Source organism: Polychytrium aggregatum (genome assembly GCF_025602895.1).
Source record: "Polychytrium aggregatum strain JEL109 chromosome Unknown BJ171scaffold_116, whole genome shotgun sequence".
NCBI lineage: Eukaryota > Fungi > Chytridiomycota > Chytridiomycetes > Polychytriales > Polychytrium > Polychytrium aggregatum.
Window position 1 is genome coordinate 35,993 of NW_026516318.1, and position 23,464 is coordinate 59,456.

The following is a 23,464-nucleotide window of genomic DNA, read 5'->3' on the forward strand; positions in this document are numbered from 1 at the left end:
TTACATCCCTCATTTCCCTCAGAGACCGAGTGCATTCGGTCGAGAGCACTGAGCCTCCTCCATATCAGAAATCATACAATACTTACCCAGAGATATGCCAGCGATGACTGAAACACGGCGGAAAAGCACAGTATAATCCGTGCGTTTGTGGCAGAAATAGCTGCCAGGGGAGTCACCCAATCGGATCCGAGGGGAAACTTTCCCGAGGCGAATTCGACCACGCCGCCGAGTATCTCGATTCCCAATGCACTGGCTTCGTCTAGAAATCCTGGAAGGGCATTATAGCCAAACTGATCATGAGTTCGATCCTGAAGGCAACGCACACATTATGGCGTGTCAATGACCGATGAAGTGGCGATGCGAATACGGCATCAAGTATTGCGATAGATTGCGAGAGTATTAAAACAAGAGATTGCAACGGGATCTTACCGAGACCAGGACAGCAACGCGCTTCCATCCCATGGCATGAACCCAGATAGCAAACGCTATTTTGAAAGTATCGACGTTAGTATGCCTTGTGGGGATCTTTTGCAGCGTGATCGACTGTCGAACAACACATGAAGCAGATATGTTCCGTTGCACTGATACCTCGCCCTTGCATTGTCGATGCCGTCAGAGTCCGGAAAAACGTCGGGTACATGGTGCGATCGGAAAGCTAGCTCAAACATGACCTTGTTAGCTCCACAATGTTCCAGAAATGTCTATCGTTTATGACCAGTTCTCACCCGCGGGTCATTGGAGGTCGGTGAGCAGATCTAGTCAGGCAAACAGCAGGGTAAGAATGTGGGATGCGGAGTGGATAAACCTGTTAATATCTATTGGTACAGGATCGCCGACCATGATGTGGTACTACCATGTCACGGAGATGTGGCCGCGAAGCCCAGTAACCATCAAAACCACTGATCCAAGCAACAGATCATACCGGAACATGTTGGGTTGCGGCCCAGAGTGACTCCATGAGAATTGCATCTGCTGCCAGGACTGCATCGCCAATGAGGCCATTGTTCCCATCACGGACGGCTTCGATTGCCGCCGACAACTAAGCAAACAGAGTCGGTCAGTTCCTTCTTGTTCACAATCGCCACATTCTGTTCGTATGCGCAATCGGCCAGATCTCGCTCGTACTTACACCGACTGCAGATGAACCCATGCGGAAGCTGTTATATCCAGTAATGTTGAGATACTGCGATGGCATTGTAGACCGAGCAAGAGATGTCAGCGGAGGACAGTGTGTTTACTTGCGCATCCCGACTCAGTCGTGAGTCTGTCGCTGTTGCTCCGGCACCACAGGCAACTGGATCATGGCTGTCCACGAAATGACAACTCCCAGGGACATCGACTTACAATATTCGGAAGAATATCGTTCCTATATCCAGAAGATATGGCTGTTTGTCAGCTAGAGCCATGTTCTAGATAGCAATCGGGACCAAACTACAGGGTGATGCACCTACCGGCGGTTAATGTTGATCTGGAGAGCTTCGAGCCCGCTGATCCTGGAATCAAAGCAAACGCGATCGCACGCGCTGTTAAACCAGCTGATTCGCACCGACGAGGCACTTCAACCTCTGCAGTGGCCCTGCTGGGACAATGGCTAGAGGACGGTTCCGTTACATTTCCATCGCTTCGACGCTTGTGTAATAGTAATAAAAAGGGTTTGTTGCATAAACAGCGGGGTTGTTGAAGGCTGCGATTGTACCACTCCAGTATAGCAACCCAATATTGAGAGTTCTGGTGAACGAGGCATTCTTGTTGGGATGGACGGCAATATCGATGGCGTCCAGACGCGGCAGATGGGCCAACAGGAGGAGCAAGAGCGCGAGCCCTGCTGAGAACGGCTGAGTAGCCATGATGCCGCGATGGGAGAAGATGGCCGCGGAAGGCAAGTCGGGGCGTCGGGGGAACGGACGTTTTCTTTCCGTCCGCACGGACAAACCCGATCCAGTCTGGTCCCGAACGTGGGCTCTACAAAGTGATCCATGATTCAATATGTGACTCAAATCGGGGGTGCTTCCAAATGAATATCCACAACGAGACGCTGAACCGTTTCAATCGACAGCCTGCGGGCCGCCTTCGACTCCACAGCATCCTGCACACGATGATCAAGTTGAGCGTCACATTAATATTGGGATTCATATGATCATTTGGTTGTTGATCACAAACGGGCGACCGGTCTACCCGTGCAGTTACCGAAGTGATTGCTAGCCGAGACTGGGCTTATGAGGCGAGACTGACCTTATGAGGCGAGTGCTGGCGTTTCCTTAATCTCACCACCTTACACTCACATACCAGGCTCAGCATTTTCTTCTCAACCGAGTTGATTTGGCCTCGTTCTCGTCCTGAAAGGAACGCTTTATTCTCCGATTGGTCAAACATCCTCATTGACGTCATCTCCTGCGTCAGTGCTGAATCGGTCACCTCACTGACCACTTTCTCAACCTAATTTGCCAATCATCTCGGAGAGCTTGACTGCGTCCACGTCTCGATAAAGGTGTTGCCGAGACCCTTTCTTCTCACCCCCGGCACCTCTTCTTTCCATCTTCTCCTCCACCCTCCGAGACCCCATCCAACTTATACAGCGCTCGAATATGGGCCTCTCTTTGATCTTGCTGCTGATATTGGCGGCGTTGGCGCCCCGTTCTCAATGCAGTGTGACGCAGTGGAAAATTGGAATCGTGATCTCTGACAATATCAGTGAGTACACAGTCCTCGATAGCCCATCATGAGAAGAAACCAACAATCGTACGTGGAATCGAGCGCCAACTCTCCTCCTTGCTATGCAATTCCATATATAGTTCCGGGTATGGGCCGATCTGCCATCAACATCACGGAAATGGCCATTCAAGATGTCAATAGCCAAGGTATCCTTCCAGGAATCACGCTTTCAGCTGTCCAATTCAACAGCTTGACAAACCAGGTAAGCCAAGGCCCAAAGTAGGCCTATTTCCATTGATTTACTGCTTCATCCAACCGACCACAATTGCTGCGCGAGTGCCGATATCCTGGATGTGGTACTTCAGCCATCGATGTAAATAGCACGGACCAGTTGATACATTATGTTGAATGTTTTTCTTGGGACACTGTAACAGTATCTGGCTGTTCAGAACGGCATCAACCTCGCCAACACATCCGGGGTGGTTGCAGTCATCGGTACGTCCGCAGTGCTGCTGTGAGCTCCATGAGCTCCACTAAAACGTTGCTCTAACCCAGAGTCTGATTTTCAGGGGAATTGTTTTCTTCGGTAACGGCACCTTTGGCCCTGACAACAAAGGCCTACAACGTAAGTGTGCGGGTCAGGATAAATCGGTTACGCTTCGCAAAGGAATCTAAACTGATTAGCTGTGCTCCATGCGAAACTCACTGAGCACATCCCGAAATCAATACCACAGCTGCCTCAATGCTCTGGTTCGGCCACGTAAGCGGATAGAGCAAGAGTCGCTGGGTAGCATGTGTACCTCTGAAAGGTTCATTAACCAGGATTCGTCGAACAGATCGCCTGTCTTGAGCGACAAGAGCACGTACACAACGTTCCTCAGGTTAGACATAACTGCATATAATTGCCACAGGATTCAGGGCTCTCCGTTTCGTGGACGAATACGTCATCGCGAAATGTCAGAGAATACATACCCAGAATCTTTAGCTTACACTGGACTTGCCGCCGCTGTCTCAGAACACTTCCACCAGATAATTTTCAAGGACCAGCAATCGCAAATTTTGTGTATGCAAACAATTGGAGAAACGTGATCGTGATCTACTCGGTAAGTCATTCGCAGACATTGATCTCTCTTGTTCATAGCCGATTGCATTTACTGGCCCATATACAGCGTATAAAGGGCCGGTCAACAACTAACCATCATTTTACCTTTTGCTTCTTTGAATTTCCAAGAGCGACACATATGGAACAAGTTTGATGCAGGCATTTCAAGCCCAAGCGCAGACACTTGGGGTATGCCATGCACATCTACATCCTGGATTTAAATGCTCTGATCGACCTGGTTGTTGATGATTCACTAGCGCAGATCTGTTAAGAATCCAATCTTCTACCATCGATTAGATCAATATCCAGCTCTCCCAGCCATACAATTCTCCGTAAGTCAGTTTGAATCGAGCAGAGATATATGCGGGCTATACTCGATATTCAGTACCGTTGCATCAAGCTTGCGGTGTAGGGATGGCGTCTCGAGACTCAATCTGCGGAGCTAATCCTGCTGTTGATTGTGGCCACTGATCACAGCGCGTCAGCTCCAGCTGTTTTTTCGGATACTGCAAACCGAATCCAGAGCAGCGGCTGTCGAATCATAATTTTTCTCGGATACGACACCGACACACTGCTTTACTTGCAACTTGCGAGGTGAGTGTCATGTCATACCCGCAGCGCCGAGCAAATCAAATTGATATTCATCGTGTTCGAGCTCATTTTTTTGCGAAAATGATTGAAATGACTCATCTATTCACGATCCAAATGCCTACCATGATATAATTTGCCGCAAAATCGACAGCTCCATGGGAATGGTTGGACCAAGTTACGTCTACATTGGCTCTGATGGAATGTCAACAATCGTCTCGGACGCTCAGCCGTCTGATCTCGCCAATCTCCCTGGATTTATCTATCTCGGTGCCCTTGAGAACGGTGGAAATTCAATCACGCAGAGTGTCATTAGCAGGTGTGCAGACCGATGCCCTGTGAGCGCAAATGATCGGGAGTCGCTTGCACCGTGTCTCAAATCTTTGCGCACCCCATGACTAACAAGATATGTGTCGATTCATAAGGTTCCAAGCGGCATATGGACAAACCCCTGGAGCAGATTCGCTCTTCTTTTATGACTGGTACGCAGGATATCACATTTCTGCCACACCTTCCATTTGTTGCAGTGTCACTGATAAGATTCAACTCTTCCATCTCGGAACCCGATGCGTCTGAATTACTCAACACCATCGATGAGCAGCGTGTTCGCAATAGCCCATGGACTACAGCAGGTAGAAACTATCACAGTGCATACCAGTTTACATATGTTTCTGTGCTCGTGTCAACCGATGACGCGGCGACTTTCCAAAGTTGTTTGGCTGACTTGAGTCTCATCCCTCAAATCAAATGGGATTGAGCGAACCAACTGATTCGATGGCTTTCCTTTAGCTCATCAGTAGGAATGTCAATACTGTCCAGGATATTTACAACAGGAGGGCCAATCTTAGTTTCGCCAATATTCTGACAACCTTCACTGGCGCAACTGGTCAAGTGGCTTTCAGCTCAAATGGCGACAGGCTGGCTCCCTATGCCGTTACAAACTTACAAAGTGCTCCGGGCGGTGGTATCAGCGCTGTCCAAACCAGCATCATCCAAACTGATGGAACTGTCACGGTGCTTTCCCCGACCCTGTTCTTCTCGGGATCATCGACTCCTCCACAAGACAGCATTGGTCGGTTGAGCACCACCTTGCGGCTCAGTACAAGCTACTTTCGATGCTGCTGTTGCGTCGGATATTAACTCGTGCTCTTAACTCGGATGCTCTCCAGCTATTCCACAGATGGTCATGTCCTACTCAAGCACGAGCCCGATGGTCCTCGTTATTGTTTATTCGATTGGTATGCGCCTATACATTTTACACCGTGGCGCTCGTGGAGTTTGGGCTGCGCTAAAACGAATCTGTCTTCGGATCAGGGCTCTGCTTGTGCATCGCATCAGCAGCGATCCTCTGGGTCAACAGAGCTGCTCCAATTGTGCAGAAAATGTCTCTACCATTTTTGCTTCTCATCAACGTATGTCACACAGTCAATGCGAGTGAGACTACTTGTTCATGGTCTCTATATCGTGCACTACGTTGCTTCATTGGATCTGGGCTAATTCAAGGTCACTGCCGATGTCTAGATCGGGCTCATGCTCTCGTGGATGTCTGTCTATGCGTACTCCGGAAACACAACGGCCGCAACTTGCCGATTCCAATCATGGGTCATGTGGATAGCATTTTCAATGGTTTGCATCACAGCAGCTTCACATACCCGTCTTGACCCCCGCCCAGTGGCGACTAGCTAGACCAAGCACTCCGGCAGTGTTTGCGAATACGAGCCGCTCGAATTGCATTTGACGAAGCAGGGCGGATAATGCTGGCTATTTCCCAATCACTCCCTGCAGTCCAAAAGGACAGAGCATCGACGGTATCTGATGGTTCTCGATCACTGATGCCCCTCGTTATCCAGGTCTTTGCTAATCTGTTTGTTAAAGTCTACCGCATTCACAAGATCTTTGGTAAATCGTCGGATCTGGTCGTCCTATTGACTGTTGTGAGAGCGAGAATGTACTATTCGGCTTATGCAGTCATCTCCAAGAATTCGAATGCTAAAGGCGCGATTCGCTGTCCTCTGCCCGATCCAACTTTGATCAGGAAACACCAAGATGCAAAAGCTCAACTTGAGCAACTGGATCCTTATGAGCGGCAGCTTTGGTTTGATCTTGGTCAATGTCATCATCATCATCGCTTGGAACGTGGTCGATCCCCTGAGCCCCGTCCGCGTGACAACCAGATCGTACTGGTACTTGGACTGCCAATCGGCAAGTTCGGTCAACCAGTCCGGGTTCTCGAATGCCTTGTTGGTATACAATGGGTGCGTTCTAGTGTTTGAAACACTTTGCCTGAGGCAAAGATATCACCCCAGTTCCTGGGGGAGCGCTCTTTCCAAACCGCTTCGACGTCATTTAACCCTGTTCGCGGTCATGATGGCAGCATTCTGCTGCTGGGAGTTACCTACTTGGCCTACAAGACACGCAACGTCGCTGCCCAGTTCCGCGAGAGCAACTGGATCGCATATTGCGGGCTGTTTATTATACTCTGTGGCTCGGTTGTCATCATTCTCCTGATGTCTAGCAACGATTATGTTGGAACGGTTGGTATTGCCTGCCCTGCCCTGCCCTGCCCTGCCCTGCCCTGCCCTGCCCTGCCCTGCCCTGCCCTGCCCTGCCCTGCCCTGCCCTGCCCTGCCCTGCCCTGCCCTGCCCTGCCCTGCCCTGCCCTGCCCTGCCCTGCCCTGCCCTGCCCTGCCCTGCCCTGCCCTGCCCTGCCCTGCCCTGCCCTGCCCTGCCCTGCCCTGCCCTGCCCTGCCCTGCCCTGCCCTGCTGGTGGCTGCACACATATAAACGGATCGCCGAAGCTCCGTAATGGGTATGCTTCGTCTGAAGACCCCCCGGGACCAACTTGGTGATACTGACAGGTGCCTATATTCAGTACTCGGTCCGTATGTGGGTTATAGCGCTGGGCAACTTTGTTACCTACTGTAAGTGAAGCCGGGCTTGATTCCATGCAACCACATCGCGTTCAGATGAGCTCGAAAGGCGCTCTGGTCTGAGTATTGTTCAAAGACTCGTCACAAACAAAAACTGATTCGTCAACTTCAGACTGTCTGATCGGAAGAGTGATCGTGACGATCCTATCGGATCTAGTCGAAGTGGGTTCCAAAACTAGTAAGCACACAAGTTCGGCGACTGCCTCGGCCACAGCAACCAGTCAAACACGGGGACATACCAAAGCCGTACAGAAAAGCGCGGATCACAAGAGGACATTTGCGATCAAAATCAAAGCCGCCGCTCTGTTTGCCAAGTGGGAGAGTGCAAGAATCAAGGTTTTCGACAACGAGTCCATCATTTGCATCTACCACAAGAAGAAAACTAGCGACGAGTCGCACGTGAAGGTAAGTTGAGAGCTATGAGCCGATGCACTCTTAGTGGGCGATAACATGGCGTAGGCTGTAATAAACCACCGGCTGATTGCATTGTGCTTCCCTCTCCATTCAGTCGGGCATTTGCTGCTACTTCCACGATTGCTTGGTTTCAAGCCCACGCGGCAACAAAATGTTCAAGCTGACAGTGGGAAGTGAGACGTTTTCCATCACGATGGCTTCTGAAAACGAGATGGACGAGTTTATTCTGGCTGTCACGGATGATGGCAATCAAAGCGGCTTCTCAACCGCAAGCCCCACCAAAGCCAGCCACGCCGTGCTTCACCACTAAGCGTGTATCCGCAAGCGGAGGCCCCCGAGGAGGTTGACGACACACGAGTTGAGCTGACGACACGTTGGAAACTATTCGGAAGATTCACTCGGCCGATTCACGTTATTTCCATTTCCATTTTATTCACTCCTTAGCGACTTGATGTGCTGATTTAGAGGTTACTTGATTTCTCCTTAATCCAACCTTTTGGACTTTAATCTGCTCGCAACTTTTGCATAATGGATCGGGAGGCCCTTGGTTTTAGAGACTCGGCACACATTATTATCCTTCAACAATACACATTGTTTTTGAATTGTCTCGGATCCGTGACAAGATCCTCCCATTTGTCCCCCCACGAACGATGATCAGCTCGTACATCACGAACGAGTCACCAACGACATTGACTGGTGATAGATGAACTGTATCCATCGCGCCACAGCGACTCGATCGCCCAACGAGATGATGTCCCAATGCCATTCCATCCGTGAGGATTGCTCACTCATGACAACACTCTTGGCTCCGCCATAAGTTCTGGGCGGCACCGTTGGCGCTTGGAAAAGTTGTATTCCGCTCCAGAAAGAGCGACTGACAAAGCAACAACGGGGTGTGTACCATTTCATTCTGGTGGCCACAATGAATACGCTAAAGGAAATGCACGTAAACGATTCGTCGGCAAGTGTGCGTCCGGATCACATAAATCACAGCAACAAGTCATGCGGGATCGAGCAGAGGGGTTCTATATAGAGGGATGGCGTCGCTGCACCGGCTTACACAAATCCCTTTTGCTGCAAAAACTGTCGCTGAGCGTCGGTCAGGCTTTGCCAGAGAGCGCCCTTGGTGGCATCGTCGCACTGGGTAAGGATAACACGGATCGAGTTGGACATGCGGGGCTCGAGCTCAGCCGAGAGGATTCCGGCCATCAGGACCTGGGCGAACATCGGAACGAGCTTGGGCAGGTTGGCGTGTCCCTCGCCAAGGATGGCGGGATGGTTCCTAGAGGCAATGGATGCGACAGGAGAGCGTCAGTCCAAGGAGCCTTCATACTTTGAGTGCAAAACAACCACGGTCTCATGAATTGCCACGTACCCCTCAAGGAGATCCAGGAGATAAGTGTATGTATGTGGGGCCTCGTCCTCATCATGGACAATGGGCAGCGCCTGGAACCAGTGGGCGAGAGCGGTGTTGACATCAAAGTGTTGTCCATGGAAGTGGCAAATCTTGCCAATGGCGGAGATGGCGTTCTCGGTGGCAACAACGTTCGCTTCCGAGCGAGCATCGGAGGCGTTGACGATCCCAAAGAGGGCGTTCAGGGCCTGGCAGCAGGTTTGAGCAAAGCTCTCGCCGCCAAACTGGGCCATAACGCCGACACCGTAGGCGGCGGCCTGACGGACGTCCGAGGACTTGTCGCCGAGAGCGTTAGACAAGGCCGAAAGGAAATGGGTATGATAGACCCACGAGGCCGGACCCGTGAACTCAATCAGGTCGTCGTAGACGCAGATGGCCCACTGGCGAGCGCTCGAATCGCTGTTGACCTGCAGATTGGGCGAGCCGAGATGGGAAGGCGGGCGCTTGTCAGTAGCTGATCCTGCTGGCGGAATCGCCAGGTGGTGGGGTAAGTGGAGCGAGCGCTCAAATGTGCCTCGGCTGAGCATACACTCACCAAAAAGTTGTTCACGATCGGGATGATGATTTCAAAGTAGGGCAGGAAGGCCTGGCCGTGCTGCTTGAAGATTTCGTGGATGGCGCGAGAGAGCTCGCTCAGCAAAATGTCATCATCTTCTTCGTTCTCGAGGAGGGTTTCTTCGTCCTCTTCATCGTGATCAGCATCCTTACGGCGCTCTGAAAGGCAGCATTGTGACAGCATGGATTGATAGAGTGGACAGAGTAACTCAAGACTCAGCTGGCGCATGTGTCGCTCAGTGGAGCGCATGTATGCACAAAGTTGCAGAGGGCGGCGATAAAAGCAACTACGGGACTTACCAGCACGCTCCTTGTTACGCTCGAAATACTGCAGGAGCTGGTACTGGGCACCGTTGATGAACAATGCGAGCTGATCGGCAGTCATGCTCATGGGACCGACGGCCTCGAGCGACTGATGAGGCCCGCCAGGAAGGAGTGGATGAGAGAAGCTATTAGAAAGAGCCCTGAGCACATTCAAAAGCGACAGGCGACGGACTCTGCGTGCTGGAAGGTCGCCATCGTACCTCGTAGAACGACGCATAGAGGTTCGCCAGGAAGACGGGGTCAGCTTCGTCTTTCATGGTTTCGAGGGTCTTGGCGAGGACCTTGTGCCAAAGCGCCAAGATCTGGTCCTGGGGATAGTTGGCTTTCTTCCATGAGAGGATCAGCTGGGTGATGCAGGCGGCGGCAGCCTCACGGACACCATCGTGGAAGTAGAAGGTCACCAGAGGGAGGACAATCTCCATGACCTGCGGCACGTAGGTGTGGAAGCCAGCACCGAGCTCGGCAGCGTACGAGACAAGCATTTCGACCGAGGTACACTTGTCGTCAAGAACACTGGTTTTGATTCCAACACGCTGGCCCTCCATCTGGAGGAACTCCCAGCCCTCTTCATCGCCAAATTTCTCCTCGATATCATCTTCGACTAAACCAAACACGCCAATGCAAGGGTTGTGGCTATAGGTTAGAGGCAAGACAGCAACTCGGGCTCGATCTCTAAAACCATCTGCGATTTCAGAGATGCCGGGAACGATGGAATTTGGGCTACGGCGACATGGCAGCTCCTACCATCAAGAACAGCAAAGTCGGGCTTGAGCTTGGCGCCCTCCAGAACCGGAGGCATGACAATATCCAAGAAGGGCAGGAAGTCTTGGCCAAGAACTTTGCAGACACGGGCCCAAGCCGGAGGGAGATAACCGGCCTGGGGGTCGTCGGAATCGGTGATGGATTGCTGAGTGACTCGCAGGATCTCGATAAACTCGCTAGCATGGGGCAGGAACACATCCTTGCCGACAGCAAGCGCTGGCAGAATAAATGACATCAAGCAAGTTGGTGAGGATCAAGTGGGAGGAACACAGCCTCGCGGACAGCGTGGGCATTCGTGCCAGAGTTCCGCTTGCGCGTTCTGGAGACAAATTGCAGAATACGGCGTCGCTAGAGTCGGAGACCCGCTACGTACCAACCAGACTGGCACACTCCATGGCCTTGCCACGGAGCAGGCGGAACTCCTTGGTGGTAGCGTGCTTCATGACGTTCAAAAGCAGGGGCATGATGCTGTTGTAGTAGGCAGCAAACTTGTCCTTGGCGCTCTCGGCCACGGTGGCCATCGAGGTGATGGCCTGTTCCTGAACATATGTCTTGCCCTTGTCCAGGAGGGTCAGAAGGCGCGGGAAAAGGTGGTCCAGGTAAGGCGCCATAACGTCCTTCTCGGCCTCCTCCGAGAAATTGACGAGGGCCGCAGCAGCGTGGGCCTGGACACGGGGATACTGAGCATCGTCCATGCATGTGGCGAGGCTCTCGAGGACGACGTGATGGTAGTCGCTCTGGATGAGGGGCTGTGGACAGATCGATTGAGTTAGACATTGTCGCAACACCAGAATATCGGCATCACTGTGCAATGCTCAGCAGCACTAATGGTATGCATGTCCATCAGGCCCTACGAGTAGGCTCACGACCAACAACAAAGGGCTGGAGTACTCACTGCAAAGTCGGTCGACAGTTGACCAATGGTGTTCAGAGCGGCGTATCGCACCCGGGGATGGGGATCGCGCGTATAGGGAACAACGAGGCTAGCACAGAGGTACACATCTGGTTAGAGAAGAGCACGGCAAATCTCATCACTCCAAGGCGACATCTGCATTGGGCCTGGTCGCTATGCGAACTCGGCAAGCAATTCAGAAGAAGTTTTTCACGGCGGCCATATTGGAACGCAGATCCACATTTGTGCGCAGCGTTCCTCCATCCCGAGATGTATGGATTCATCAGAGCGATAGCCAGCGACGCCAGCTGGTGATCACTGCCGCAAGGTGAGCCAACTTACTCAACAACACGCTTCAGGTCGGCTTCCATCTGCTTCTTGCAGCCTTCTCCAATGGCCGAGATGGCCATGAGGGCAGCATGACGGCGCTGCCACTCCTGGGCACCCAGCATGGCAGACAGGACATTGAAGGTCACAGGAAGCACGGACGCTCCACCTGTGATTGCATTGGCCGGGGTTTCGATCACAGAATGCGACCGATGGTGGTCAGGGGGCAAAGCGGAGCAACCAGCGGGCAGATGAGCACGGGGTGACTACTTTCAACGATCAAGGCCAGCAGACACCGTCAAGACGATGGGGCTGCAATAAGTGAGAGGGCCTGCGTACTAACCAAGGTTTCGAGCCAGTCTGTCCATAGTCTGCTCGCCAACGACATAGTCTTCTTCGTTGTCGTCGTCCTCGAGAACGTCGGTGGTGTACCAGGAGGGCTCATCCTCAAGGTCCGCCATCCACTCCAGCATGATGGGAATCAGAGTACTGGCATACTCAGGGAACTTGCGAACCATGGCGGGGGCGTATTCGCCAATGGTGATGAGAATCTCGAGGGCGGTATGGCGGGTGGCTGGCGAGCATGCGTGCATCAGTATGGGGCGAGCTACCGTCGTTCGGAAACCCAAGCAGTCCAGCGCCAAACTATCCCACATGACGCCATGGAGGGACATGGAACCGGGACTTACAAGCCTCGATGCTCTTGTTCTTCAGAATGCCGACAAGTAGCTGAACAAGTTGGGGCATAACGGAGCGGAAGGTCTTTGGATAGCTCTCCGCAAGTTCGATCAGGCAGCTGAAACAGTCCATGGCTTGGACCTCATCCTGGTTGAGGATCTCGGGAATGGTCTGAGTGATGGTTGAAAAAGTCATCAGTGCATGCCGTTGCACATGCGCATTGTCACCAGGCCTGATGGACCAACTTTGACCCATGAAGCCCAATCATTGAGCTGGATCCCAAGAACGACTCATATGCGGCGCTGCCTGACGTGAAAACACTGACCGACAAAAGCTGGGGGATCAGGGGCTGAACAGCGCTGCGTCCGGCCTTGTTGGCAGAGACCATGTAGCTGACAATGGCCTTCAAGGCAGAGGCACGGATCTGAGGACAGGCCGAAACAGGACGGTAATAGATAGAGGCATGGACAACTGGGTAAATGCCAGCTCAGAGCAAACCAAGCGACAAGCACAATGCATGCAGAGTGGCGTTGCAGTCGGTATGCCGCTATCGGGGCCAAGCCACAGAAAACACGTACGTTCAGAACACCGTCCTGGAGAGATGCAGCAAAAACGTGAGCAACACCGCTGGGGTCCTGTTCAGTAATAAGAGACGGGACCGAGCTGATGATGCGAAGGGCGCTGTCCCGGTGGTCGGCCGAGGGAGACTTGGTGCATTCGAAAACGGCGCCAAGCAGCTCAGGCCACGATTCTGTTGTCACGGCGAACACAGTAGGGTTAGCATTGAGCTTCACAGCTGCAAATGCGCAAATCGGCAAGGGTAACGGGCGCAGGGCATAGACATGGCACGAGGCGGGGCGGGCGCACCTTGCATTGTGAAGAGGTGCTTGGCAAGCTCGCTGATGGTATCGCAGATCTTGTTGCGGACAACGGCGACGGACTCTGAGGAGAGAGACTGGAGAAGGAGGGTCTTGCATCCGGCCTGGATGGAGGGCGAAAGAACAGCCCAGACGGACAAGTCGGCATCGGCAGCCACTTGGGTGCTGTCGTCGATCTTGCGGTTTCGGAGAGCGATGCGTCGGAAAAGGACGGCGGTATAGGCACGCAGCTGCTGGTCGGGATGCTGGACCGACAACTGGGCCAGAGTGGTGATGACAAAGTCGGGGTTGTGGTTGACGAGAGTGTTGAGCTCATCTTCAGCGTGAGAACGCACGGTGTTGTCTGCAGTCTGCAGGTGCTGCAGGACGTTGATGAGGTGTTCGGGAGTATGAGACATGGCAGGCGAAGCGAAAGGTGGGGTGGGAAGCCAAAAGCAAAGCGGTGGGCAAAGAGGTTGCCAGGAAAAAGGTGCGAGGTGCCGGAGAAGAGCTAGTGAGGACCAGAGGCAAGACGGTCAGGGTGGGCCGAGTCCAGAGATCGCTATTCCTGGAGTGGACGATGCGCTCCGGGACAGGAAGCAAAAAGCCGCCCTGGAGACACCCAGCTTGGTTTTGGCCGGTCAGGACGCCAGCCAAAGGCGCAAAAAAAAAGTATGTTGCACACACACACGCGCGCCAATCAGCGCCCGCCGAGACCACTCTGCCCCAAAACGGCCGTTGTGCGACCGGCCCCCGCCAAACCACCGCACGCGATTCATGACGCAGCATCAGGATTATCAGCATCTGCATCAGGATTATCGGCATCTGCATCAGCCGCGAGACAGTTGGTTCGACAAATGCGTACATTTCTGCTCCCACGGCCGTGGCTACGGCAGCGGCGGGAGGTTCGTGCCTGTGGTGGGTTTGTGGCCAGTCACCATTCCATTGGGTCCCTTCAGCTGGTCTTTCGAACCCATGCGCTGCGAGCCCATCCAGTTGTTTCTCATGGTGCCGTTTCTCGGTAGCAAGTACAGCGAGCCGTGCTCTGGTGCCTTCAGTCTCTGCGAGCTTCCTATCGATGCGCTTTGTGCAGCGCCGAGCGGGCTCATGGAGATTTGGCTTCCCACCGACCGCGGGTCGATTTGGCGGTTGGAGCTGGAGTTGGAGTTGGAGCTGCCGTTGCTGTTGGTTTGGTGTAGCTGCGCCAACGAGCTTGCCCTCGATGGCTGGGCAGATTTGGACTGGCGCCGAGCCATGGAGGCGCTCAGTGCCAAGGGCTTGCCGAACGATGCAAGAGCTGCGGTCATTGGACGGACATCGCCCAGCAGATTCCCTGTGCTTTTCTTTGCACTGCCATGTGCATCTCTGACCAGGAGATGGTTCTGAGAACCGAGGTTGCTTTGAGAGAGATATCTGCTTCCGAGGGACGTCTTGGAGCCAAACAGCAAATCTTGGGAGCGCCGGTGACTACTCGGGTCGTGAGATCTGCCGGACTTGCGTGTATAGTCCTTGACGCTGACTTCGCCACCAGTATACTCGGATCCGTTTGGGGAATCAAAGTCCCAGCCGTGCGAATACCCGTTGGATATGCTGTCCGCAGCAGCAGCGGCCCCTCTTCCGAAACTCCATGTGTCCGAAAGGTCATCGGGGCGAAACCGGTTGCGATGGGTCGTTGCCGAGACTGTGATTCCCACAGCCGGAACCATGTCAAGCTCCTCGTTCTCGAGACTCGAGTCGACGTCCCAGTCCTGGACTCTCATACGCAAGGCATTGTTTCGATGATGTGCAAACAAGACATCGACCGTCGGCGGAGGCATTTCAAAGCCAGGAGCATCCGCTGGGAAAAATGGGCCTGCGAGATGATCGTAGTAGCTTGAGTCCCGAAAGAGGCCCGGACGTCTCTCTGGAGATTCGTTGGCTCTATGTAGCCAGTCACGGATCAAGGAGAGCTTTTGCGAATACTTTTGTCGATGCTGTGTGTTCAGTTCGTCATGCAGTTTCTAAAAAGTCCAGCGTTGTCGGTGAGACCAAGTCCATCATGTCTCTGCTCGAGCCCCACCAATCGAGCCTCACCAATCGAGCCCCACCACTTGAGCCCCACCGACTGATTTCACAGATCGACTGGCAAATCGCCAAGCATGGTTCCACAGTGCAAGGTGCCGCCAATGGATTGCGCCGTTTGTTAAGTAGGTACTTACCCGCAAATGAGGTACGCCAGTGGCTGCAGCACCAGATCTTTTCATCAACCCGAGGCTCACCATGGTTTTCTGCAGATTCTCTCGGCTGTTGATTCCAAAGTGCATGAGGCTGGTGAGGGCTGCCTTGCTGTTAACAGTGATCATGTGCACCCGGTAAACAGTTAGTATCCACATGGAAGCTGCATTCAGTGTCCAAATATTGGAATGCATCATCGCTGACAGCTGCAGTATGTGACAGGAAGAGGGAACACACGCAACCACCGGGCGCAGTCCATAGACACCAGTGCAGTGTTTGCGGGCTCATGAAGCATGCCGTCAACATAGCCGCCTGCAACTGCGATCAAGGGCATTCAGGGCCACCAACGATGCCAGCTCAACATACCGAACGGCATCGTTTTTGTCGTCCAGCCGACATATGAGGGCAAATATGATCTCGGGATGATATATCTCATATCCAACGAGATTACTCGTGATTTGGGCGCGGACTTGCCAGCTGTCGTCCCAAAGGCACTCTATCTGAGGCTTGACCAAGAGACCCATAGGATCGAGGAAGTCATCTTTGAAAGTTCTGTAGAGAAAGAGGATGGCCTTGGAGGACTCGCACTTTTCGGACCAGTAGCCGCCCCGCAACACATCCAGGAGGACCGCTATGATGTTGGTGAGAGTCAAGGGCTTTCCCTGGAGGAAGAGATGAACGCATGCAAGTCAGTTTCATACGCCTCGTGTCGATCGCTACTCCAACTGCCAATCCCGGCGGCTCGTTGCTTCCAATGTATCGAGGGCGACGTCAACTATTCCGTGTCAGCCTCGAGCCGCGACCGACTACACACACCTTCAGTCCAGGAAACCAAAAAAGTTTCGTGATCTTGGTCAAGACCTCATCATCGGCATCGTCCCTTTGGCGAATGAGATTCCAGCAGTACTGCTCGGACTCCTGAGATGATGTGTAAATGGCCGGAATGATCACTCCCGGATCGTAGCTCTCGCCCAAGTCGGGCATGATATCAGCCACAATTTTCGGCTCTGGCTTTAGATACTCGACATCAGGGATGTCGAACATATCTGGCTCAGGTTCCGCTTCTTTGGGCTTTTTATAGTGTTCCTTTTCAAACTTGAGTGACTCGACACTAAGCCCGCTGGGCTCGGGCTGTTTGACCGTGTGGCGAACGATGGGTTTGCTGACTCGCTCCGGAGGGGGTTTGAACTTTGGAGCCGGCTTCGGAGCAGTCATTTTGTATTGGATCTTCTTTTCTGCAACCTTGGGCTGGGGAACATGTGGTGGAGCAAACACTCGCTTGGATTCAAATGTTGGTGGCGGTCGTTGCATCCGCCTCTGGATGCTGGATATCTTTGGGAGTGACACTTGCACCTCGATAGGCTGCGGCTCCTGAATTGGCTCCAGGGACTCGGTGGTCGGCTGGGTTACTTCCTCGACAGTGGCCTGGATCGGAAGTGACTGGTCGACCATGACCGGTGGTGGGGCTTCGACGGGAGCGAGATCGGGAATAGCCTCTGGCAATACAGCCTCCTCTGGGGCCAGTCTATCCTCCGGGGGCTGCATGGGCTCCGGCATTTCAATGTTCATCTCCTCAACTTCATCCAGCACATCAAAGTATGCACTTCCGGGCTCTCGAAACGATGTATCGTCAACCAAGAGCACAGACTTCTTTATGATTGGCTTTCCTCGGGCGCGATTTTTGGGAACGGCATATTTGGGTGCAGAGAACGCCTCCTTGGGCTCAGCACGTTTCTCCTCGTGTCTTCGATCGGGCTTGGATTTTGGTTTTATGACCGTGGTCACGGTGGAGTTCGGAAGGGCGACACCGCTGTGCTGCAGCTTCTTGCGAATCTCTCGGGCCTTGGCCTCGGCCTGTTCCTTGGTGGCAACCGGCCGCATTCGGAGATTGGGAGGAGCAAGCTCGGCTTGGACCTTTTTGATGCGCTCCTCCAGCTTCTTGGCCCGCTCCTTCTTTTTCGTAGCTTTTGAATATCGGTACGGCGTCACAAGCAGTGGTTTAGCGGGTGAGAGAGTGGCATGAAAACGCACGCAGGTCCATGGTTTCGTGAGAAGGGGCGGTAGGGGTCAGAGTCGGATCGATTGATGCTGGTTGCAAAGGCGATGAAGGCACACCCATATTCCACAATAGCATCCAAAGATCGCTTCAGACGCAAGTACAAATACAAGTAGAGTCATTTATCGCACATATAGCCCATCGGTGCGCCACTCACCACATTGGATGATTAGGGTTCGATCCGGGACCTCTTCCTCCTGGGCCAGGGCTTCCTTCTGGAATGCAGAGCAACGCTGTTAGCGCACACTTCTCCTTGGTCGTGCTTATGCTCAGATATGATCCAGGCGATGGGCGACTACCTCCGAGAGAGTTGGCGAAGTGGGTCGGATCAGATCGACATTGACTTCCTCGAGCGAGGCGGCTGCAAGATATTTGTCAAACTTGAATTCGCTCGAACCCATCTCAGTATCCAATTGCCCTGAAGGCTGCTCGTCACCGTTGACTTCAAACTGCCTGGCTGCCTTCAAGAGCTTCTTCTCTCTTTCCATCTGGAGGCGGATTTGCCTTCTCTGTGGCATAGTCCGATAGAATGCAGCGTACGTCGCAAATGTTTGAGTCGAAGGAAGGAATCCAAGTTCACTGTAGACTCTCAGTCAGCGAGCTAAAGTTCGCAACATGCGCTGTCCACTGTGTGAATGTACACTCAAGCATATCGAACGAGTGCGGTCTGCGCGAGATCGAATCGGTGACCAACCTTTAAACCTAGTGCGCGTCTCTCGGCCAAGGTCGGACCTCGCAGAACGGCGATCGCTTCCTTCCTCTTGACAGCAGCCTCTTGTGCCTGTGCATCTCTGTTTGATACAGAAGCAGCGGAGAGTGGAAGCGCACAAAGTTTGTGGGAGGTTGTGAGATGATTGTGAGCGCAGGGAGAGATGATTGTGAGTGCAGGGCGGGTGTTTATATCTCTCGTGTGGAGACATTAGTGACACCATATCGTGCCATCGATCTGTGCATGGCAGATGCGCACAGAAGCCGCTATCGAGACGCCAAAGTACTGATTCACTGTCGGCCCTGAACTAGATTCGCATGACGAAAGTTCTGGGCAAACGAACGCGGGATACAGACTTCACCACATGCCATGCCATCGAGTCTTTCTCCAGGCGCTGCTGGTCGTAGCAATATTCCCAAAAGTCAAGGTTGACATCGAATGCCGTTGGCGCTTCTGTCGGATCGTCCTGGAATACCCTTTGCCCAACATCCCGCAGGAGCGCCAATGGCAGGTCTAGATCCGTACAAGGGTCCGTCGATATTAGCAGCAACCAGCGTCCGAGCCCCACTGCCCATACCCTGACCTGATATTCGTGTATCATATGCTTACGGGCCAAGGCTATCAAGGTACAGCTACAGAAGCAGCAGAAACGAATCGAGTGTGTCACCGACATTCTTGTATAGCCACCACTGCTATCTGGTCTCGGAGGCCGACCAAGAGGTCTCCTCGATCGTTGCAAAACAGGATTGACAAGATGGTTTCGTTGAATTGAATCTCCCTGAGACAGTCACCGCAACAAAGTATGACAATGTTGCACCATAGAATCGACTGTCAAGATGGCTGAGAGGACGGATTCCGCCTCGAAACAAGCAGATGTACCCAATCGGCAGCACTCGCCGCATGAGGTCTCCAATTCACCTCAATAGCGCGCCTCCTTGATCCCATATTCTGATCGTGCCGTTGATGCTGGAGGAGGCCCATATACTGTACGACGCCAGATGGACGATACAGGTGATTGTGGCCGTATTTTCTTCATCGGTGCGACGGGGTGTGACCATACCTGTAGTCAACGCCGGTCGAGCGAGTGCAGTGGCAATTATGAAGATTCGAGTCAGTATGGACGCAGCAATACCAACCCTGTCCATTGCCGTTGCAGGTGCGGCCAAAATTGATTTATGGTGCAGATGATGTTGTTGCGCTCACAGAAAGCTTCCGCGCCGATGCCATATGCTGCCAGAATCTCATACTCGTCTCGTTATAGGAGTACAGAAATATCGATCCATTGAAGCCGAGGGCGACTATGGCTTGATCGCAATCCCAGCCGGTCACAGGAAGAGGGCTGTCGAAGCCTTCGATGGACAGGACGCTGACACATTCAAGGACAAAGCTTGGAAGCGGATCCGTCGACGGAACGAGGGGCTCGACCGGCGTTGCTATTCTCCACACCTTGATCAGAGCATCTGGGCGGGTGTATTCACTCATCAGAAACCAAGTGTCCGGTGAAGCGGTCGCGGGCTCTGCGGAGGCACCAGGAGACATCCATCACCTTGTCCGCCAGATATGAGGAGGAATCTGAGATCGTCATAAACGAGTGTGCTGATTTCGGCCGTGTGCGCCTATCCGAGAGGCGTGAGTGCTTATCCTATGAACTTGGCCAACAGAATCATGGCTTTGCCGCTGGAAACTGGACCCCTTACCTGGCATATAAGCTCCTGCTTTCCAAACACTGTGTTGATATTCAGGATTTGGCCATTTGTGCTTCCTCCGATAAGAAAGAGGGTTTCTTTGAAGCCAGAGATCCTGCCGTCGCCAAGTACAAGTCGTCCGGTGTGCCTTGGATCGATACAAATGCAGGCGATGCAGTTGAGCCTCTCCTGAGTCCCTGTGTATCAACTAGGGTGATAAATATCCGATGCGATCAAGCGACCCAATGAATAGCATTGCCGTTGGTACATTCAACATACCGTAGTGCTCCCAGATTCCCACGATTTTGCATGGGTTGACACTTGTGTCATATACCACAACTTCACCTTCGCTCGTTAGGCAAAACGCAGTGTCTGCAAAGCAGAGACGACGAGAGAATGGCGGATTTATCAACGGGTAGACTCGAAGCGTGCTTCTTCAAAGCCTTCAAGATCAATCGAGTCGCCAAATTTGCTAATGGCTGTGTCCTGATCGAAACGCACCTCGCTGATAGCAATACACCATATCCAGTGTGTGGACATCCTTGTGTGTCGGAAACCCTGTGACAAGTGCCGCTCCAGTCACCGGTGATAGAATCTTCAGAGTCGAGTCGGCAGCGACAGTGATGATTCTTGCCGGCTGGGATGGCTCCGAGGCCCGACGCATCAAGATGGGTTGGGAGCTTGCGAGCGCATATGCGACAGCTGGGTTAGTTTGCCAAGACGTATGCAACCCTTGACGGCACAATATGCTGCCTTCCACGAAGAGCCATCTGAGCCGAGAGTCAAGTCTAGCCAGCATCATTTCCCGAAAGCGTGGATGATTCGTACCCCATCGAATAGAATGTCTGATAGTAACGATTGATGTTCCATATTGACACTGTGCTCTTGGAAAAATGAAAGAAGGTGTCCTTCTTGATCATTCTCATTCCAAGGCAAGGCTGCTGTGTATCGATTCTATGTTTTTGGCCGTGTCAGCCACCAAGTACAACACACCCACCGCCTGAAAGCGTCAGCCCGTAGTCGATGGATACCTGTATATGCATGTGCCGAGCTCAAAATTCCACATCCTGATCGAGCCATCCAGGGAGCAGCTCATCACAGCCGGCACGGTCTTTGGGGTTGCACGGCACACACTCTCGACCAGCAGCAGACCGGTCACAGCCTTGAAATGCTCGTGGAACTCGTAGACGAGGAACTTTTGGCAGTTCCAGACTTTGATCTTTCCGTCCTTTCCGCCTGTGATTATGTAACTTAGGGGCTCGTAGTATTGTATCGACGTTATCGACATCTCGTGGATATTGAAGAGCTTGTCAAGCCGCCTTCCCGTGCTATATTTATAGACCTCACAAGCGCATATGGTGTTTCATTCGTCAGCTCTACAGTCGAATGGCGTGATACTTACTCATTACAGCGGTGGCACTGGCGGCGAGAGGAGAGCAGCGTCCGAACTTCGAACTGCGAACTGACTATAGCCGTGAACCTGCGCTTTAGGCACTACTTGCATGAACACTAGCTTACATAGAGGGTTGACTCGCACGAGAAGAGGAGCAGATCCAGACTTGTCTGATAGTGCAAGCAAACAACCCATTCATCGTCGGCCAGATCGCTGATGGATGTCCTTTCGCTCAGCGTGAAAATCTCTCGGTTGTTGACGCTGCAGAGCGGTAGAGGCGTCAGCCAGAAGAAGCTCGATGACAGCGAGCGCACACAACAACAGCGCTATTCACTCAATGATCTGCCTTTCGTCAAGCAAAAGCAGCAGCCGAACCTTTCTCTCTGTAACTTCCACGTCTTGAAGGGCGGCATTGATTTGTGGTTGATCAGTTGCCGCTACAAACCACGACTACTGCATGGCGAGGCAGGATGGCCGCCACATCAAACCCCCGCGAGCGACACGCTGTTTCAGAGACAGGCCAGCGAAGCGTACCTTGATTCTTCCCACCTGTCCCACGACAAGGTGGTCGAACTCATTGATGTACTCCATGCTGACACACCACCAGTTCGCAAGAAAGTGCCTGGTATTAGCATTGTGTCGAGCGTAACTGCTGGGCGGGTGATGACGAGCGGCACAAGCCGCAGTGGCACAGGGCCAGCCGGGATCTTACCAAAGCACCGGCTTCGAGCTGGATACAGATGATATTTCATCCAAATGACTGTCCAGAACCTGATGTGCCCCCACGACAACGGTCAGCACCAGTCGCAGGCAAGCTTCATCGTTTCGAGATGCAGTAGCATTTGGCCTGGTTCGAGTTCCTTGCAAGGTATATGGATGGGCGACACTCAGGGCCCCTGCTCTCATTTGCATGCTTACCCTGAGAGTCAGCTGCGACGTGGCAATGATGTACACTCGCCATTTTTCAACATATACCCATTTCGATATGCCATTCAGGCTCTGGCTCTGCCCGCCGTTGCCAGGCTGCCGAGTATCCCGCGATTTCGTTTCGACCTTGTGCTCAACGTCGGTTCTGACCTTGCGAACGCGCGAGCCTCCGCGCCAGATATGGACGTGGTGCGAATCCAGGGTCACCAGCATCTCCGATGTTATCGATGCTGGCACAAACAGAACCGATTTGAGCGTCGGTCGCGAATGCGGCAGTGTGCGAAGGAGCTGGATGCCATGAGGGATGGTGATGGGCAAGACGGCGAGCTGTGTCGTTGTGGGTTGGCCCTCGATGTTGATTATGGTGGTTTTGGCCACGATGATGGCATCGATCTTGGCCTGCACATCCCTCCAGGGTTGTATGATTGTCATATCGCTTGGTCGCGGGAGGGAAGTGACCTTGGAGGATACATTTGAGGCGATCTTGCTCTGCTTGCGTGGCCGAACGGCATCTGCCGTCTCGGCTTCATCTCCAGAGCCTTCCTCGACTGCATCTGGATCGTTTTCGGAGAGCGGCGAATCGCCTCCGTTGGGCTGGCCCACCAAAAGCTCTGCGTTCGGCGAATAGGGAAACTCAGAGGCCATGTCGTCGTCGAAAGAGCCATCTGGGCTCTGGCGCCGAATAGAGCTGCTTGACGAGGCCGGTCGCGACAGCGTCACCATGTCGCTTGACTGCTCCGAAAGGTCGACAGCGAAATGCGAGTAGCTTCACCGGCAGTGCGATTGTTGGAGGGGTGCAACGGCATCGCAGGCTCAGCTGCAGATGTGGGCCGATAGCCAAAGCTCGAGCCGGCCATCTTGCAGACTGTGCGTTGATTGGATTGGCTGGCCACGCCTGCCTGAAAAAATTACCCGACTGGCTGTGCCGACCACGAAGGGCGTCGGTGTTGAGCAAAGTCCAGCAATATCGCCTGGTCGCAGGAAG

The 23,464-nt window shown here is 53.1% G+C and overlaps 3 protein-coding genes across 3 annotated transcripts; 1 reads left to right on the forward strand and 2 right to left on the reverse strand.

Moving 5' to 3' along the window:
* Window positions 1-2,800: 2,800 nt before the first annotated feature.
* BJ171DRAFT_605912 (periplasmic binding protein-like I) lies at window positions 2,801-8,274 on the forward strand (the record flags this gene model as incomplete). The annotated part of the gene is made up of 21 exons (XM_053115206.1): window positions 2,801-2,914; window positions 3,087-3,147; window positions 3,222-3,277; window positions 3,387-3,412; window positions 3,489-3,533; window positions 3,668-3,755; window positions 3,884-3,943; window positions 4,052-4,086; window positions 4,232-4,348; window positions 4,497-4,661; window positions 4,768-4,824; window positions 5,143-5,414; window positions 5,512-5,580; window positions 5,681-5,754; window positions 5,864-5,968; window positions 6,193-6,241; window positions 6,378-6,597; window positions 6,717-6,876; window positions 7,215-7,263; window positions 7,385-7,677; window positions 7,781-8,274. The coding sequence occupies 21 exons, from the start codon at window positions 2,801-2,803 to the stop codon at window positions 7,994-7,996; spliced, it is 2,331 nt and encodes a 776-aa protein (XP_052961834.1). The 3' UTR covers window positions 7,997-8,274.
* Window positions 8,275-8,504: 230 nt separating this feature from the next.
* Window positions 8,505-14,084, reverse strand: BJ171DRAFT_605913 (importin subunit beta-3). The gene is made up of 14 exons (XM_053115207.1): window positions 13,506-14,084; window positions 13,217-13,389; window positions 12,964-13,062; window positions 12,650-12,809; window positions 12,304-12,534; window positions 11,976-12,129; window positions 11,637-11,724; window positions 11,115-11,490; window positions 10,724-10,957; window positions 10,180-10,580; window positions 9,956-10,067; window positions 9,636-9,814; window positions 9,062-9,507; window positions 8,505-8,968 (listed from the first exon to the last, which is right to left on the reverse strand). Exons 1-14 carry the CDS (start codon window positions 13,912-13,914, stop codon window positions 8,743-8,745), a joined length of 3,288 nt encoding a protein of 1,095 aa, XP_052961835.1. The 5' UTR covers window positions 13,915-14,084; the 3' UTR covers window positions 8,505-8,742.
* A 210-nt stretch (window positions 14,085-14,294) lies between these two features.
* On the reverse strand, window positions 14,295-23,302 carry BJ171DRAFT_605914 (uncharacterized protein). Its single transcript, XM_053115208.1, has 22 exons — window positions 22,471-23,302; window positions 22,265-22,323; window positions 22,087-22,144; window positions 21,928-21,950; window positions 21,678-21,813; window positions 21,191-21,501; window positions 20,988-21,113; window positions 20,661-20,839; window positions 20,439-20,531; window positions 20,172-20,356; window positions 20,021-20,090; window positions 19,722-19,934; window positions 19,393-19,534; window positions 19,146-19,252; window positions 18,831-18,987; window positions 18,460-18,556; window positions 18,065-18,274; window positions 17,923-17,980; window positions 16,526-17,673; window positions 16,076-16,371; window positions 15,694-15,820; window positions 14,295-15,495 (listed from the first exon to the last, which is right to left on the reverse strand). Exons 1-22 carry the CDS (start codon window positions 23,200-23,202, stop codon window positions 14,383-14,385), a joined length of 5,640 nt encoding a protein of 1,879 aa, XP_052961836.1. The 5' UTR covers window positions 23,203-23,302; the 3' UTR covers window positions 14,295-14,382.
* Window positions 23,303-23,464: the final 162 nt, after the last annotated feature.